General features: G+C 44.4%; 1 protein-coding gene across 1 annotated transcript in view; it reads right to left on the bottom strand.

The window, feature by feature from the left end:
- The window catches only part of LOC122795693 (threonine--tRNA ligase 1, cytoplasmic-like), an 846,051-nt gene that overhangs the window by 148,416 nt on the left and 681,580 nt on the right, over positions 1-16,055 (bottom strand). Inside the window, exon 12 of the mRNA XM_044063990.1 lies at positions 8,050-8,187. Coding sequence (XP_043919925.1) covers positions 8,050-8,187 — 138 coding nt within the window. The remainder of the gene's footprint in view (positions 1-8,049; positions 8,188-16,055) is intronic.

Raw genomic sequence — 16,055 nt, 5'->3', positions numbered from 1 at the left:
TTTGTATATAAAGTGATTTTGGAGATACCCTTGCTTTTGTTTTGTTTTTCAAGTTGGTATTTTTTACTTTGTTCTGCAGAGATACAAACTTAACTGTGTGATAAGAAAGATCTGAAGATGGCATCAGTCATCTTCTGTGTGGAGCCGGCATGTTCTCCCTGCATTCGTGTGGGTTTCCTGCGAGTGCTCCAGTTTCCTCCCACGTTACAAAGACATGCGTCTGGAGTGTTTCTCCCCAGGCCTCCACTGAAAATTGGCTTCGTTCCATGTCAGACTTTCCCGGTTAATAAGTGTTAAATCAATCAATCACTCAATTAATCAGCTAAAAAGTACAGTTGTGTAGACTTACCATAAATGTAGATGCTCGAGTGTATTCACTGCTGCAGTCATCACCTGTGGGTTATCCCTGTTGTGGTAGCCCTCAGCCGGCCCAAATACCAGAGTCGTTGTTTTTCTGCGTCGGCTGCTGTCGCCTGTAGTCTGACGTCAGGTCGTCAGTGCTATAAAGCAAAGCAGCCAATGCCATTACATCAGTTTTTCTTGACCTAACTCATCAGAAGCCCAAGGAAATATTGTAAAGTGGTCCTGGTGGCTAAAAGCCACTGTGAGAAGCTTATGTCCCTCTAAGGAAAGAGGATATAAGGGGGAAAGAGGGAGGGAAACCAGGACTGCAACAGTGAATACACTTGAACATCTACATTTATGGTAAGTGTACACAACTGTACTATGTTCTTTGTGTTTCACTGTTGCAGTCATCGACTGTGGGAGGATTCCCAAAGCTGAGGAGAGGGGTGGAAGGATTACTTACAGACCTAGGCATGGGTCAAGCATGCCCTGCAGAACTGCATAGGTAAACCCTGCCCTAGCTTTAGAGAAAATAGGTAGGTGGTAATGCTTTGTAAAGGTATGTACAGAGTTCCAGGTGGCAGCTTCAAGATGTCCCTGGTGGGAACTCCCCTGAGGAATGCTGTGGAAGTGGAGGCTGCCCTAGTGGAATGGGTACGAATAGACTTAGGGGAAGGTTTCCCATGTAGTCTGTAGCAAAAATGGATACAGTGCAATATCCATTTGAAAATAGTTTGCTTGGAAATGGGCTTCCTCTCTGCCCCTGGGGCAAAGCTAACAAGAAGCTGGTCTGTTTTTCTGAAGGGTTTAGTATGGTCCAGGTAGTATCTGAGCTGGTTGTGCATATCCAGTGAGTGCAGAATTCTTTCCCGCTTGTTTTGAGGATTAGGAAAGAAGGTGGGTAGATGTATGGCCTGGTTGAGGGTCACATTAGATACCAGCTTGGGCATAAAGGAGGGGTGAGTCCACAGGGAGACCCTGTCTGCATGAAAAATGATGAAGATCTCAACGGCCATGAGTGCCTGAAATTCTGAAACCCTTTTGGCTGAGGTGATAGCTAGTAGGAAAGCAGTCTGCCAGGAGAGGTATCTCAATTCTTCTGAAGCAGCAGGTTCGATTGGTGGAAAAGTTAGTTTTTCTAAAACATAATTCAGGTCCCAGGCTGGTGTGGGTGGCCTTCTGGGAGGTCTGATATTAGAAGCCCCTCTGAGGGTTTTAATCAAAGGATATGAGAAGAGGGGCTGGTCTGTATCGAAATGAGCTGAAATGGCTGAGGCATGGATTTTAATAGAAAAGAAAGAGAGGCCACTATTGAGTAACTCAGCTAGGTAGTCCTGGATAAGAGAGATGGGAGGTTGTGATGTACTGTCCCCCTCTGGACTGACTCCAGGAGCAGAATCTTTTCCATTTCCCTGCGTAAAATTTTCTGGTGCTGGGCCTTCTGGCCTCTGTGATAATGTCTAGGACCTGTTTGCTTAACAGGTGTCCCTTGTTTGCTTTTAAAGTATTAGCCATGCTGACAGTTTGAGAGTCTGCAAGTCTGGGTGCAGCATTTCACCCCCCCCCCCACCTGGGTCAAGAGATCTAAGATCAGGGAAACTGCCTGGGAGGCTGTAATGTTAGGCTGCGCAGTAAGGGGTACCAATGCTGTCTGGGCCAATCGTGATCAGTACCTTGGGAATAAGAGGCAGAGGAGGGAATGCGTACACAAAGAGGGGGTTCCAGGGGAAGGTCAAGGCATCCACCTTCCACGCAAGGTGGTGATACTCCCTGGTACAGATTTTTTCAGCTGGTGGTTGAGGTGCGAAGCAAAGAGATCTTCCTCTGGAGTTCCACACTCCTGAATGACTTGCAAAAAGATTTTTCTGTGGAGCTACCATTTGTGGGGGTCCAGTAAGTTTCTGCTTAGGTGGTCTGCCAAGGTGGTGTTGATTCCTGGCAGGTATTGGGCAATTAGGTGTAATCCCATGGAGGAGGCTGTCAGCCAGAGGTTCATGGCTAGCCTGCAAAGAGGGTAAGATTGGGTCCCTCCCTGTTTGTTGATACACCACATTACAGTGGTGTTGTCTGTTTTGATAAGGAGAACCCCTGGCATGAGATGTGGTTTGAAGGATGTCAGAGCCTTTTGTACTGCCATCATTTCCTTCTGACTGATGTGTAAGGGAAGGTGCTGGGCATCCCAAAGACCTTAGGTGCACCTGCCTGCTAGGTGAGCACCCCAAGCAATGTCTGAGGTGTCTGTGGTGATGGTCTGCCTGGTAGGATGAAGGGAAGACCCTTGTTCTTGGCACAGGTCCCTGCCCACCAGAGAAACTCGGCCTTTATACAGGGATCAGAGGGAGAGAGGTCTCTAGAGGCTGTGAGTGCTGACAACAAAGGTTCTTTAGATACCACTGAAGTTTCCTCATGTGAAGCCTGGCTAGAAGAATTAGAAGGATGCAAGATGCCATGTACCCCCAAGGATTGCAGGAACTTCCTTGCAGTGAGGTGACTTCTGGAAGCCAGCTGGGTAAAGTAGAGAGGCAGGAAGCTCTGCTTTTCTGGGGATAGGAAGGCCATTTGGGATGCTATGTTCAATGATCTTCCTGGAGGGTGTTTGCTTTGATTTCTTCTCGTTGATGGCGAACCCTAAGGAAGTTAGGAGGGTTTTGACAAAGAGGAGGTCCTGAATGAGCTTTTCTTTACACTCTGCCTGAATGAGGCAGTCGTCCAGATAAGGATAAATCTGTATATTTCTCTGTCTGCAAAATGCTATGGCAGGGGCTAAGCATTTGGTGAATACTCTGGGTGCAGTAGATAAGCCAAAGGGTAGCACAGAGAACTGAAAGTGTTGTGAACCTGCTCTGAAGTGCAGGAATTTCCTGCAGGATTCCTTTATGGGGATGTGGAGGTAGGCATCTTTTAGGTCTAGGGTCACTAGCTAGGCATTTTTGTCAGCATAGGCAGCAGCTGCTGCAGAGTTAGCATTTAGAATTTGAGGACCACCCAGGGAGGTGTTCAGAATGGATAGATCCAGAATGCGGTGCCAAGTGCCCTCTTTTCTGGGAACAAGGAATAGTCTGGAATAAAAGCCTTTGCCTGTTTGATCTGAGGGGACAGGTTCTACTGCCCCCCTGGGATATGAGCGTTTGGACCTGTTTCAAAGCCTCTTCCCACTGATTTGGAGGCAAGTCTGGGTACCCTCTTGGAATTGGGAGTTTGTTGAAAGAGAATTTGTATCCCTGAAAAATTATCTTTAAGACCCATTGGTCCTTTGTTACAGAAAGCCAATTTTCTTTGCAGAGAGAGAGAGAGAGAGAGCCTTCCTCCTAGCTTTAAGTGAGTGAAAGGTGGACAGAGGGGGGAGAGGGAGTCATTGAGAGTTTTTGCCATAGAAGGGTGGCTTAGAACTCCCCGCCTTTGGGTTGGAAGTGGTCCGCTGTTTGGTTCTCTGCTGCCCCTGGGATAGGGGCCAGAGTGGTCTGCCCTTCAGGGTTTACCTTGGCCCTGTCTGGTAGGTGCAGGGAATGACCAGTGCTTAGAGGGAAAGTTCCTGCTGAACCTGGGAGGTTGAACCTGAAAGAAATATTTTACTGTTTGCATAGTTTTTGCTTTGTCTTCCATCTTTTTAAGCACCTCTTCTACTTTTACTCCACAAAATCAGTCCTTATCCAGGGGTGCATCAATTAATTTAGACTTGACATGATCGGGGAGAAGTTGTTCCTTCAACCATGCATGTCTCCTAATGACAGATCCTGACACTGCTGCCGTGCTTGAGGCTTCTAGGGCGTCATATCCACAGTGTAATGAGTGTTTGGCACTTGACAAGTAGAGTGCAGTAAATCTGCTAACTCTTTCAAATTGGCACAGTCAGGAAAGGTTGAAATCTTTTGTTTTAATAGTTTCAAAGTGTGTTGTTGATATTTTAACATATGGAACTGACAGTTGAGTGCTCTGATAGCTAAGGTTGCAGAGGTGTATACTTTTTTATCCCATCTGTCCAGAGCTCTGGAATCCTTGTCAGAAGGAATAGGATTATTGGCAGAACTAGTCTTAGCTCCTTTAGGTCACTGTGTAATGACCTCTGGGTCTGCAGCAGGATTTCTGTACAGGTATATGTGAGAATAAGGTACTCTGCAATACCTGTCAGGTTAACTGGGAGCAGGTGGGAGGGTGTCAGGGACTAAGCTGGATTCATGGAAAACATCATCCACCACTTCTAAAATAGGAGGGATAGGCAGGGGTATGTGCTGGGGGCAGGTCCAGAATCTAAGTCTTTTCTTAGACTGGGGGGAAATCCTGAGATTCTCATTAGAAATGTTCTCTGAGGGTGTGAAGGGTTTCCCGAAAGGAAAGGTCTTCTGGTGGGGAGGCAGAAGGAATGGATTCCTCGGCATCTGAATCCTCATAAGCAGTAAGAGGTTGTTGTTCCTCTTCAAAGTCTGAATAATCAGATTCCTCAGAATCCTGTTCTGTCATAATTTCAGGAGAAGGGTGCCTTTTCCATTTAGAAGTTGTGGCCTGCTGACTATAATTTGGCCAGCTAAGATGCATCCTGTCCAATGCAGCTCATGTCTTCCACAGGGGCCAGCCAGATTAGCAGCCCAAGAGACCTGTGGGGAGGGAGGGCTACCAGTAATCCTCACCTCTCCATCCCCCCCTGATAAGGGAGATGAGATCCTTCACCATTTTAAGCATTTGTCCTTGGGGTGGTGGAGCAGGAGCAAGATGGTGGCTAGAGGCAGATTTTCTAGGAGTGGCCTGGCTTCTAGGCCTAAGAGTATCCATCGGTCTGAGAGAAACGGTAGTTGGATGAGAAGATGTTGTTTTTTGTCTAGATTTGATAGTGCGAGAGGCCTCCTTGGAAGCCGGTGCCTGTGTCGTGGTTCTGGACCCAACTGAGGCAGAGACAGCCAAAGGCTCGGAAGATGAAGAAGATTTCTGCGGCATACCAGTCTACAAAAGGGTCTCGGTAGTGGCCTGCGTAGATATCGAATTGGGCATCAGGGGCTGCGAAAGGGCCTCACTGAATTCCGGAGAACTGATGACCTGCTTAGCGGTAGAGTCGTCGGAAGGCTTAGCCTTGTGTGGTTTTGTCTCTATCTTTATCTCTGCATTTTTTCAGAATGTCCACAGATTGCTGGCTGATGGATGTCATTTTGGAATGCAAAGACAGAAGACGAAAATACCTTTCTACAATAAGAGGTCTACGGTGAATGGTTCTCATGTTAATGAGGGCACAGAACCGGCAACAGGGGACGTCGTGGTCTGGGCCTAAACAAGTGATGCAGTATGAATGGAAGTCTTGGTGTGGGATCTGCTTTTCACAGGCGAGACAATTGTTAACTTTTTCGGACATCAGTTAGTGCAAGAAAAAAGGATCCCCAATGGGGTACTTAGCTTTAGATGTTTTCAGCTGTAATTCAAACTCTGGTAGTGACCGACCGGCACACTTGCAAACTGCTTCTGCTACGGGCTCCACTGCAAGAAAGACTGATGTAATGGCGTCGGGTGCCTTGCTTTATAGCACTGACAACCTGACGTCAGACTACAGGCGACAGCAGCCGACACAGAAAAACACTGACTCTGGTATTTGGGCTGGCCGAGGGCTACCACATCAGGGATAACCCACAGATGATGACTGCAATACTGAAACATGAAGAACATCATCTTTTACACTGCTGACACCTTTGCTCCAGGAGCAGTGTGTCAGCAGAAGCCTTAGGGGAGGGAAGAGTTTTGGAAGATTAGGCAGCCACAGGCTACCTGCTATCTCAAATGTGAAGACTGCAACAGTGAATGCTATGATGAACATCAGGATGTACTAATGAACAATATAGAACAAACTTTTAACCAGTTTAATGCTAAACAATTGCTTAAGGAAGTCTTTCTTCAATTTCAAATTTCTTTCTCAAACTGCATTGCATTTTACTGCATGCTTTCCTATTAGTACATCTGATCACTTGGAAAGTAAGCTGGTCTGAAAACCATTTTTTATCCATGGCATGACATGACAAAGAGTCTACAACTGATCATAAAAAACACTTTTGTTAAACAGCATATTCACTACTGAGCTCTGTGACAAAGGATAAAGCCCTGACTATATCCCATCTGACCGGAGTTCAAGCAGTACACTGGATGCAAGAACCGCTGGGTGGGGGGATGAGAAATAAGAGTTATTTGCAGGTTTGTCTATTCCTGAGAACAGTTGGCTTCCAGTTGTCTGCAGGACTCATGCAGGCAGAGAGTTACAAGGTGGCTACAGAACATGTAGGCATGGGCTTGGTATCATAAGCCAGTGAAGGTACCTCTCAGGGATGCACACCCATCAGGGGGATGATAATGGATACCCCCAGGTTAACAAAGAGCTTATGTCAGACAGCTGGATTGGGGCGAAGGACATACAAAGAAATACTCTGGTTACTAAAGTATGTAAAGGCCTATAGGGTGTAACTCTAGTGGTAGGACCAAAAGAAGTGGTGGTAGTGGGGGGGGGGTGGAGAGGTGAGGATTACTGGTATCCCTCCCTCCCCACAGGTCTCTTGGGCTGCTAATCTGGCTGGCCCCTGTGGAAGACGTGAGCTGCACTGGAGAGGATGCATCTTAGCTGGCCACATTATAGTCAACTCTCATGGCCACCTGGATGATGTCACCTCCTTATGGCTCTTGCCATTGTACTGGGGTATCCAGTAAAATGGAAAGAATGAATGAACACATGTCCAAATGCAGGAGGGCTGACTGTTGGCAGGCACAAGGGCCAAAAGCATATGGAGGCAAAAAAAAGCAGTATACTTACTATACATGTTAATATTACAATACATACTACAATTATGTCTGAAGTACAAAGGCTTAAGCTAACACTAAGTACAGCCCTGAAAAATGGTTACAGTCTCAGTCTGTTCTAATTAGTCAGCAAACACAGTAAATGACAGGTAATGACAGCACACACAGCTTTTAAATACGTACTTATTCAGGAAAAAGCCACATGTATTATTAACCAAATTTACTTTTAAAGTTATCCAAGGCTGACGGGAGGGGCAGCCATGAAATTAATTCATGCATCTAGTGATTTGAAGGTACTGTGAAAACGTGGGAACCATACGCATGCAGGCTCAAACTATGTAGCTATGCAAGAAGCATCCCAAGATATGGCTTCATCAAGAAAGGCAGACTTTAGCATCTCTGCAGCACACACCCCTTGGAGATCACACTTGGAAGTAAACATCAAAAGTCTTGTGCAACTACTTAAGAGTTGCACTGTGTATTAACAGAAATGTTGACTGCACTGCTACCCTTATCTTTGTATGGCTAATATGTTTGTATTGTTCTGTTATTTTATATTTTCATGTCTGTACTCCCTAGTTGGACCTGAAGTTGATCAGTGCTGTATTCTGGCAAGCATGCAAACAAATATATACATACATATATGTATGCACAAACAAATATTCAAAAGCTGAAGTGCCTTCTTCAACTGGAGAAAGTGCAAACAAAAGGAAACTGGGAGAAACTATTGAAGATTTTAGTACTTGTTGCTCAAGCATTTCCTTATGTAACCAGTCTGTAAATTCTGTCCTCAGAACATTTCCTACTGTTAGGGGGGAGGTGCCTGTAAAGGTCATCTCCGATTTAGGAAAATTCAGCCATGTGCTTCACTAATGAAATTGTACACTTAGGACATGCATCTCAGCCTCTATGATGCTGTGCTTATCAAAACAATGCACTTACCTTTTCTGCTTGATTCCAGTCTTCAATATTGCCAAGAAACTTCTCAGGTCTTGTGGAGAGGTTCAGTTGGAAAGTAAAACCAAACACCTCATAAACAGTTCGTAGAAAGTTCAAACAGCCTGCCATCTCATCTTCAATCTAGCACAGCAAAAACATAATTTACTAAGATGAAGTGATAAGGGAAACCAGAATTAAGAAATCTGAAAGTCAGATACAAATCTTGTTTTTGTCACAACAGTAGTTTTTAGTAGATCATCCGGTATAAGATTAATTCAAGTAATTCCACACTGACAGTTGTGTGTAAATAAAAAAATGTACTCAATTGTATTAAAGAAAGTAACAATATAAAACAAAAACTGTACAACAGCAAATAACAGATTTAGTAACAATCATGAGAAAAATGCACATCATCATCACCAGCCCCGCTTCCCCATTTTCTTGACAGTGTCTAGGTGTCGCATAAACTGTTGCCACACTGCTGCCTTGTTTGACAGTCATGTCAGACTGTCACAGATCTTCTCCCACACAATCCATCCAACTCTTTGCTGGATGCCTTTGATTCCATTTGCCTTCTTCCTGTCTGTCCCAAATATTCTTTACCAGATTGTATTCTGCATTCTTGGACAACCTGTTCTCTTTGACTTTCTCTGCAAATGGAGCTACTTTGGCTTCTGTTCTGTTGTCCTCATTTCTTCATTGGTCCCACAGTGTGCATCATACCACCTGTCTCTGGCACTTCATCTCCATCACCTCTAGCTTCCTCAACTGCTCTGCATTTACTGCCCATGTTTCTGTACCATACAGTAGTACTGGTCACACCACTGTTTTGTACACTTTACTTTTCAGCTTCTTTGGCATTTTTCTGTCAAACACTATCCCTCACATTCTGTGTCAGTTAGCAGCAGCCCCTCTGATTCTAGTTTTGAACTAATTTAAACTTCCCTTCTCCTCAACCACCCCCCTCCCAGATACCTGAAGCTGATAACCTGTTCCACTGTTTTCCCTTCTATCTCAGTTTTCAGCTTCTTCTGATTTTTCCCATTTGTGCTATTACAACAGTCTTCTATGTGGTCACTTTCATCCAGTGTGCATCCATCTGAAGTTCTTGTTAAAGCCTGCATACAATGCCAAGTTATTTGCATGCTGCAGCTTTATTGCTCTGTCTCCGCCAACCTGTTTGGTAATACAGTCCATTCTACAAACTTACAAGATAATATTTCAGGTTTACATCATGGTGGAAAGTCTTGTGGGGCAATAACAGTCAGGACTGGAGAGGTGAAGTTAAGAGGCATTACCAAATGAGAGAAAGTAAGGTTAGAGGTCTAAAGGCCTTTGTATGACATGGCCTGCTATGCGGCAAGTACAGTTTGATTTGTTGTGGAGGAATTTAAGTTCATCTCTGAAGCGACATTGCAGTTCCTTTATGTGGGGGGGGGGGGTCTGAGATTTAAGGAGCAAAGATGGAGAAAGAGTGATTGGTATAGTGTGACCTGGTTTATGGAGGTTGTAGTGTGAAGGGGACTGTTAGGGAGAAGCATATGGGGTTATACTGTGCATGTTTAGTATAAGATTTGGCAGCTAGTGGTGGGAACAAGTTACGTTGGAGAAGCCTGAAGATGAGAGCGCCTTGTGGTAGGCCTACTCTCTGGTGCACCAGAACCTTTTGGCTTTTTTGAAGACAAGGCAGTGGTGCTTATTAGAGGAGGAGTTAGTGATTAAACAGATTTTGTTTTTGATACTCTGTAGTATGAAGGAGGTTTTCTTAGAGGCTGTGCCTAGACATGTAGTTCATATTCAAGTTGGGCTAGAAGGATTCCTTTGCCTATGGCAGCCCTTGCTAGTTTTGATAGGTAGGGTGAAGCGAGTTAACATGTGCCCTTGATTTCTCAGTATGGGTATAAAACGCTAGTGACTAGTCTAGCCACAAGCCAAGATATTTGAAGTAGTTGGTTGTTTCTGTTGGTATGCAATAAAGCATTGTACAATGGGATATCAAATGCCAGAGTAGTACAGCACCTGCCAGTTCCCCCAAACCAATGAGTAAAAGCACTCTGCAGACAAAAACACAATAAAGGGAAAACAACATTATGACAGGATATATAAATATATACTCACCTGAATTAACAGTGACGTCCTATAGCAGCCACTGGATGGAAAGACTGTCCACACACCCAGATACAGTGGAAAGGAAGGAGGGTAATATGGACCTACCATGGAAGATTCCCTTACAGATCAACACATATCGTACATACATACCAGTTACATATGACAGTAGGTGTTCCCCATTGCTGGTGTACAACTGGGAAAGAATTTCAAGCAGTATTAAAACCTTTTGGAAGCTGGCTGCCAGAAGGTCCAAAGATGAAGACTCAGAAAGCTGAATCCAGAAGCAACAAAAAACCACAGAAAGCGCAAATCCTGCTGTTGTGACCCAATCAATAACACCCCATGAAGCTGTGAAACAATGAACAGTGGAAGCTGTGCAAACAATTGCAACAGGTACATTTCTAAAGCAAGCACTGGAAGCAATCATACATCTTGTGGAGTGAACTTTGACAGCAACATTTTCCAACTAGTGGTCAGCTGCTTGACTATAAAAGATAATGCAGTAAGCAACTCTCTTGAAAAGGGTTTACTTAGCAACTGCCAGACCAGATGGACAGCTACTCAGATTCTCAGAAGTTATGCATTTGCTGCAGGTAGAACCAATGCTAGTGGTACATACCCAGGGGTGTGAAGGACTCTTCCACCTTTTCCTCTTCATATGGAATGAAAATGGTGTGAAGAACAGACTGGTTTAAAGATGATTCTTATATCATTTCTGGGAAGAAATGTGAGATAGTGCTAAGGGAAATCTGATTCTTGTGAAAGAATATACAAGGTACAATATGAATAAAGTACAGTTATGTAAGAACTTACCATAACAGTAGATGTCCTACTGATCACTGCTGCAGTATTCTTAACAAGTGTGTTATCATCGCTGACTTCCACAGGGGTTATCAAAGCTTTACCTTTCCTAGGTCCCACATCTGATGCATGGCCTCAGCTCATATGCATTGGGGTATAAAGAAAGATCAGTGTGAATCTTCAAGGCAGCAGCCTGAAGACTTCTGAGAGGTGAGACAGATTAGCTAGGAGGGGTGTAGCTTGACTTGGTTAGAGGACTTCTCCCTACCCATGTAAGAGAGATAAGGACAGAACAAAATGGAAGTGAGAACTGAAGATGGGAGTGAAACAGAAAAAAAGAGGGGATTGCAGGTGGGATAGAACACTGTTACAGTGATCAGTAGGACATCTACTGTTATGGTAATGCCTTGCACAACTGCACTATGTTCTGACTGAAATCACTGTTGTAGTATCCCTGTCAAATGGGTGATTTCAAGAGCTGAAGGAGGAAAGAAGGGTGGTTGGTTATTGAACAGAAGCACTGTCCAGCAGTCCAGATTGGAATGACATAGGGAAGGCTGCCCTGGACCTGGAGAAAGCATCAATTTTGTAGTGTTTGGTAAAGGTGTGTACCAAGGACCAAGTAGCCACATACGAAACAGACTTGGAATCTATTCCTTTGTGGAAAGCCATTGAGGAAGCAACTGCTCTAGTAGAATGTGCTTTAAGGTCTTACCACAGTAGGAGTAGGAGAAAAACATAGCCTTTGAAATCCATGTTGCAACAGCTTGTTTGGAGATTGGCTGGCTAGAGAACATAAAGGATACAAAAAGATTGTCAGTCTTCCTGAAGGATTTAGTTTTGTCCAAGTAAAATCTGAGTTGTCTATGAATGTCTCAAGAATACAAGATCCTTTCACCTTGTTTTGGTGATTTCTAAAAAAGGTGGGCAGATGAACAGCCTGACTGTGAGACAGCTCATTCACTACCTTAGGCATGAAGGATGGGTTAGCCATTATGAGTCACCTTGTCTTTATGAAAAATAAGAAAAGGAGGAATGTCCATGAGAGCTTGAAACTCAGAAATCCTCCTGCCAGAGGTGAGGGCCAAAAAGAGGATGGTTATCCAAGTACAGAATTTTAAAGAAGTTGAAGGAGCTGGTTTAAATGGAGACAGAGTAAGCTTTTCTAGCACATTAAGATTCCATGTGGGGAGGTGGGTTTCCTTGCAGGAGTTAACATATAGAGCCCCTCTGAGGAAAAGCTTCACCTCCAGCCTAGCTGGAGGGAGGCAAGTACTGATAGCAGAGAAATGAGCATTTATGGAAGAGTAGGCCAAACCTGATCAAAGCAGTTTGTACAGGTATTATAGAACCATAGGGACTTGTGCTAAGACTGGGTCTTGACTCCATTTGCAGTACCATAAAGAAAAGTGTGTCCACTTTGCAGTGTAAGATGTTCTAGTGTTTAGTCTCCTAGCCTCTTGTAAGACTTTTACAACCTCTTTAGAGAAAAGCTGTCTTTGAGGTATTAAAATCCTATTATCCATAAGGTCAGGATTCTGGTGGAGCAGCAGGCCTTTTTGCTGAGTTATAAGGTCCGGCTGTAGAGGTATTCTCCTGTAACTTCTCTTTGTCACGTGAAATAGCAGGGGAAACCAATGTTGCCTTGGCCAAAATAGAGCCTAGGAGTTTGGGTGTTTCCCCTTTGTACCTTGAGTAGTACTTTTGAAAGAAGAGGCAGAGAAGGAAAGGCAAAGAGAATTTGCCTATCCACTGGAAAGAGAAGTCCTCCAGGCTGTAGGACACAAGTGTCTGGTGCAGAATAGGGGGCGCTGATGGTTGCTTGGTGCAGCAAAGAGGCCTATCTGAAGAGTGCCCTATTGAAGTGTGATGGTCTGGAAGACTTCCCTGCTCAGAGTCCACTAATGAGGGTCCACCAAGGAATGACTTAAGCAGTCTGCTAGCACATTGTTCTGAGAAGGGATGTAAGTGGCTATCAGTGAAATGTTCATCTGTGTTGCCAAATTCCATGTTTCCTTTGCCAACTTGCATAGTTGTTACGACTTGGTGCCTTCCTTCTTTTTTATGTACTACATGATTGTGGCGTTGTCTGCGAACACTTGGAGAAGTCATGGTTTTCAAAGGTGTGTGAAAGTCTGAAAAGCTTGCAGAACCACCCTCATTTCTTTTCGGTTGCTATGTTCCTTCAGCAGGCTGGTTGGCCATTTTCTCGGCACTCAGTGTGATTCAATCCATGCCACCCATGCCTTATCTGAGGCATCTGTGTGATTCTGATGAACATGAAGGGGAGGAGAGAAAGGTAATCCTGGGATGAAAAAGACCTGTCCCTTTCACAAGGTCTGCTCTTTCTTAGGAGGGGAATCAGTGTCGAAAGGGTGGCAGTGCTGGGAACACACAGATTTCAGATACCACTGGATTTTCCTTATGCAAAGCCTGGTCTAGGGAAGCATAGGAATGGCAGCTGCCATGAATCCTGATGGATCACAGAAGAGACATCTTGAAAATAAGTGGACAGACAGAGAACCTTTTCCTGGGGAAGGAAGGCATGCATTTTCTGTGTCCAGTCTGCATCCTGGGAACATCGGGTATTGTGCAGTGACTATGTGTGATTTTTTGTAATTTATGGTGAGCCCAAGACATATCAGAAGATGAAAAGTGAACTGAAGATTCTGCAGAAGAATGTCTGGGGATAGAGTCTGGATCAGAAGGTCATCCAAGTAGGGGATATTTTGAATTCCTAGAGTGTGATAGAAATCTACTACAGTCACCAGGCACTTTGTGAACACTCTTGAGGCTGTGGACAGACCAAAAGGTAAAGGAGTAAACTGAAAATGTGATGAGCCAGAGAAAACCCTAAGGAATCTCTTGCAGGAAGGATGGATAAGGACGTGTAGGTAGGCGTCCTTCAAGTCTAATGACAACAAGAAAGCCTGTGATAGTATGAAAGGAAGCAGGGCCTGAAGGAAGAGTGTTCTGAAGGAAAGTACTTTCGGGAAAGTGTTCAGGGTAGACAGGTCAAGGATGGATCCCCACTGCCGTTCTTTTCTTGGGACTATAAAAATCCTAAAATAAAACCCTTTTCCTGTGAATTCTTTTGGCTTTGCTCGATGGTGCCCTGATCCAAGAGGTCTTGAATAATGTGGGCCAGAAGGGACATTTGGTTTTGCGGAAGTGAAGGCATGCTGTTCAGAGGGGGAATGTTTTTCCAAGACATGGCATAGTCTTCCCTGATGATGGAAAAGACCCATTTGCCTGTGCTAATATCCTCTCACCTGGCCAGGGACAGTGACAGTCTTTGGGAAAGAGAGGAAGTGGGGCTTGAGGGAGGGGTGGTGCAGGAGTAGTCACAGACTTTTACCCCCAAAGGGTGGCCTCCCAGCTGGAGCTTCACTTTATGTTTTTTAAGGGGGGATTTTCCTTTGTTTCTGAACAGCCCTAGGGTCTCTTTCTAATAAACAATTATGACTTGGCTGGGTAGTTCCTACGGTACCTGGGAACTGAGGACAGTAAGATCTGCCAGCAGTCTTTCATGGTTTTACCTCAGCCCTGGACAGTCTTTAGCAGATTGGCCGCCTGAGAGCCAAACAGTAAGTCTTTGTCCAAAGGTGAATCTAGAATTTTAGATTTGAAATCCTCAGGCATGGGTTGACTGTTAAGTTACGCACAGCTGTGCATAACAGATCCAGTGGCAGCTGCCCTAAAGGAAGCATTTACAGCATCATAACTGCACTTTATGCTGTGCCTGGCAATCTGAGTGGCCTGATAAAGTAAGCTCTTCATTTGCTGCTTACAGTCTGCTGCTGGACGATCTAAGATGTCTTTGTTCAAGGAAGTAAGGACAGAGATCAACAAAGCCCATCTCTCACTCTCTTCGAAAAGAATTTGGATAAATAGATGGAGAACCATAAATTCATTCCTTGGGTAACAGCTTATGGACAGAGGCAGTCTGTAAAATAACTCAGGACTCCAACACCCAAAAGATCCACTACCCCAATACTACTTCATCCCATACCTAGGGAATTACGATATAATATTATCATATCCTGGGTATTATTGTCTAGGCTTGTAAAGGCTCTTGCACCATTAGCCTAGTAATCACCTATGAACTTATGAACTTAGTCATTTGAATCTCTTAATTAATTGCCTTAAAAGCAAGGGAAGCAGAGGTGTAAACCTTCTTTCCCCATCTATCTATAGTCCTACTATCTTTGTCTGTAGGTAGGATATTAGCACTGGGCAGCAGCTTAGAATGCTTATCTGATGAGAGAGAAACTACTGAAGGGTCTGCCACTGGGTTTTTATATAGCTATTTTAGGTTATCAAAGACATGTAAAATCTGTCTAGTCTCTTGGGAGCTGGAGGTTTGAGAGTTGTACACATAAGAGGTGGACTGAAAATCATCCTGGAAAACCGCAAGGACAAGAGAGACCAGAGATGGGGCAGGGGTATCCACATTCAAGAGGGATTAATGCCTCTTCTGGCCATCAGAGATCTGAGTAGATTGCCAATCAAAGTGTTTCATCATACTCTGTATAGTCTCACCAAAGGAAGCTTTCTCAATAGGTGAAACAGGAGAGGAGGAGTCCCCTTCATCAGAGGAAATTTGCTCTGGGGAATGCATCTAAGAGGAATAGTCCAAAGAATAGTTTGAGACATCATCCTGCTCCTCATCAGACGAGGAGGAAACCAGGGTGGGTTTTACAGAAGTGGCCTGTGGTAAGGCTGACCCAAAGGAAGGAGTTTTTAAGGACATAATCGCTTCACATAACTCCTGTGAAGTCCATCCACTCTTTCTCCGTAGCTGCTGAGGAAGAGGTCACATGCTTAGTGTTATATTTTTTCTTTCTAGGTGTGACGTTCACTTAGATGAGGCACAAAGGTTTGGAACCCTGTCTGACCTCTATTAAAGAGCCTAGATTTTTTTTTCCCCCAACTAAAATTTGCAGGATGCAAGTGTGGTCCTTCTGAAATAATTAGGCATGGTTCCTTGGATGTATCAGCAGTCTGCAATACTAGCCTCCAACAGGATCTTAGTAGTGGGCAACTGAACAGACGTCTGATGTACAGTGAGTTCTGTAACCTCAGTGGGTACATTGGAA

This window comes from Protopterus annectens, chromosome 2.part2 (assembly GCF_019279795.1).
Source record: "Protopterus annectens isolate FY-2018-M chromosome 2.part2, PAN1.0, whole genome shotgun sequence".
Classification (NCBI taxonomy): Eukaryota; Metazoa; Chordata; order Ceratodontiformes; family Protopteridae; genus Protopterus; species Protopterus annectens.
The sequence above is the reverse complement of the archived record's forward strand: the minus strand, read 5'-3'. Positions and strand labels throughout refer to the sequence as shown.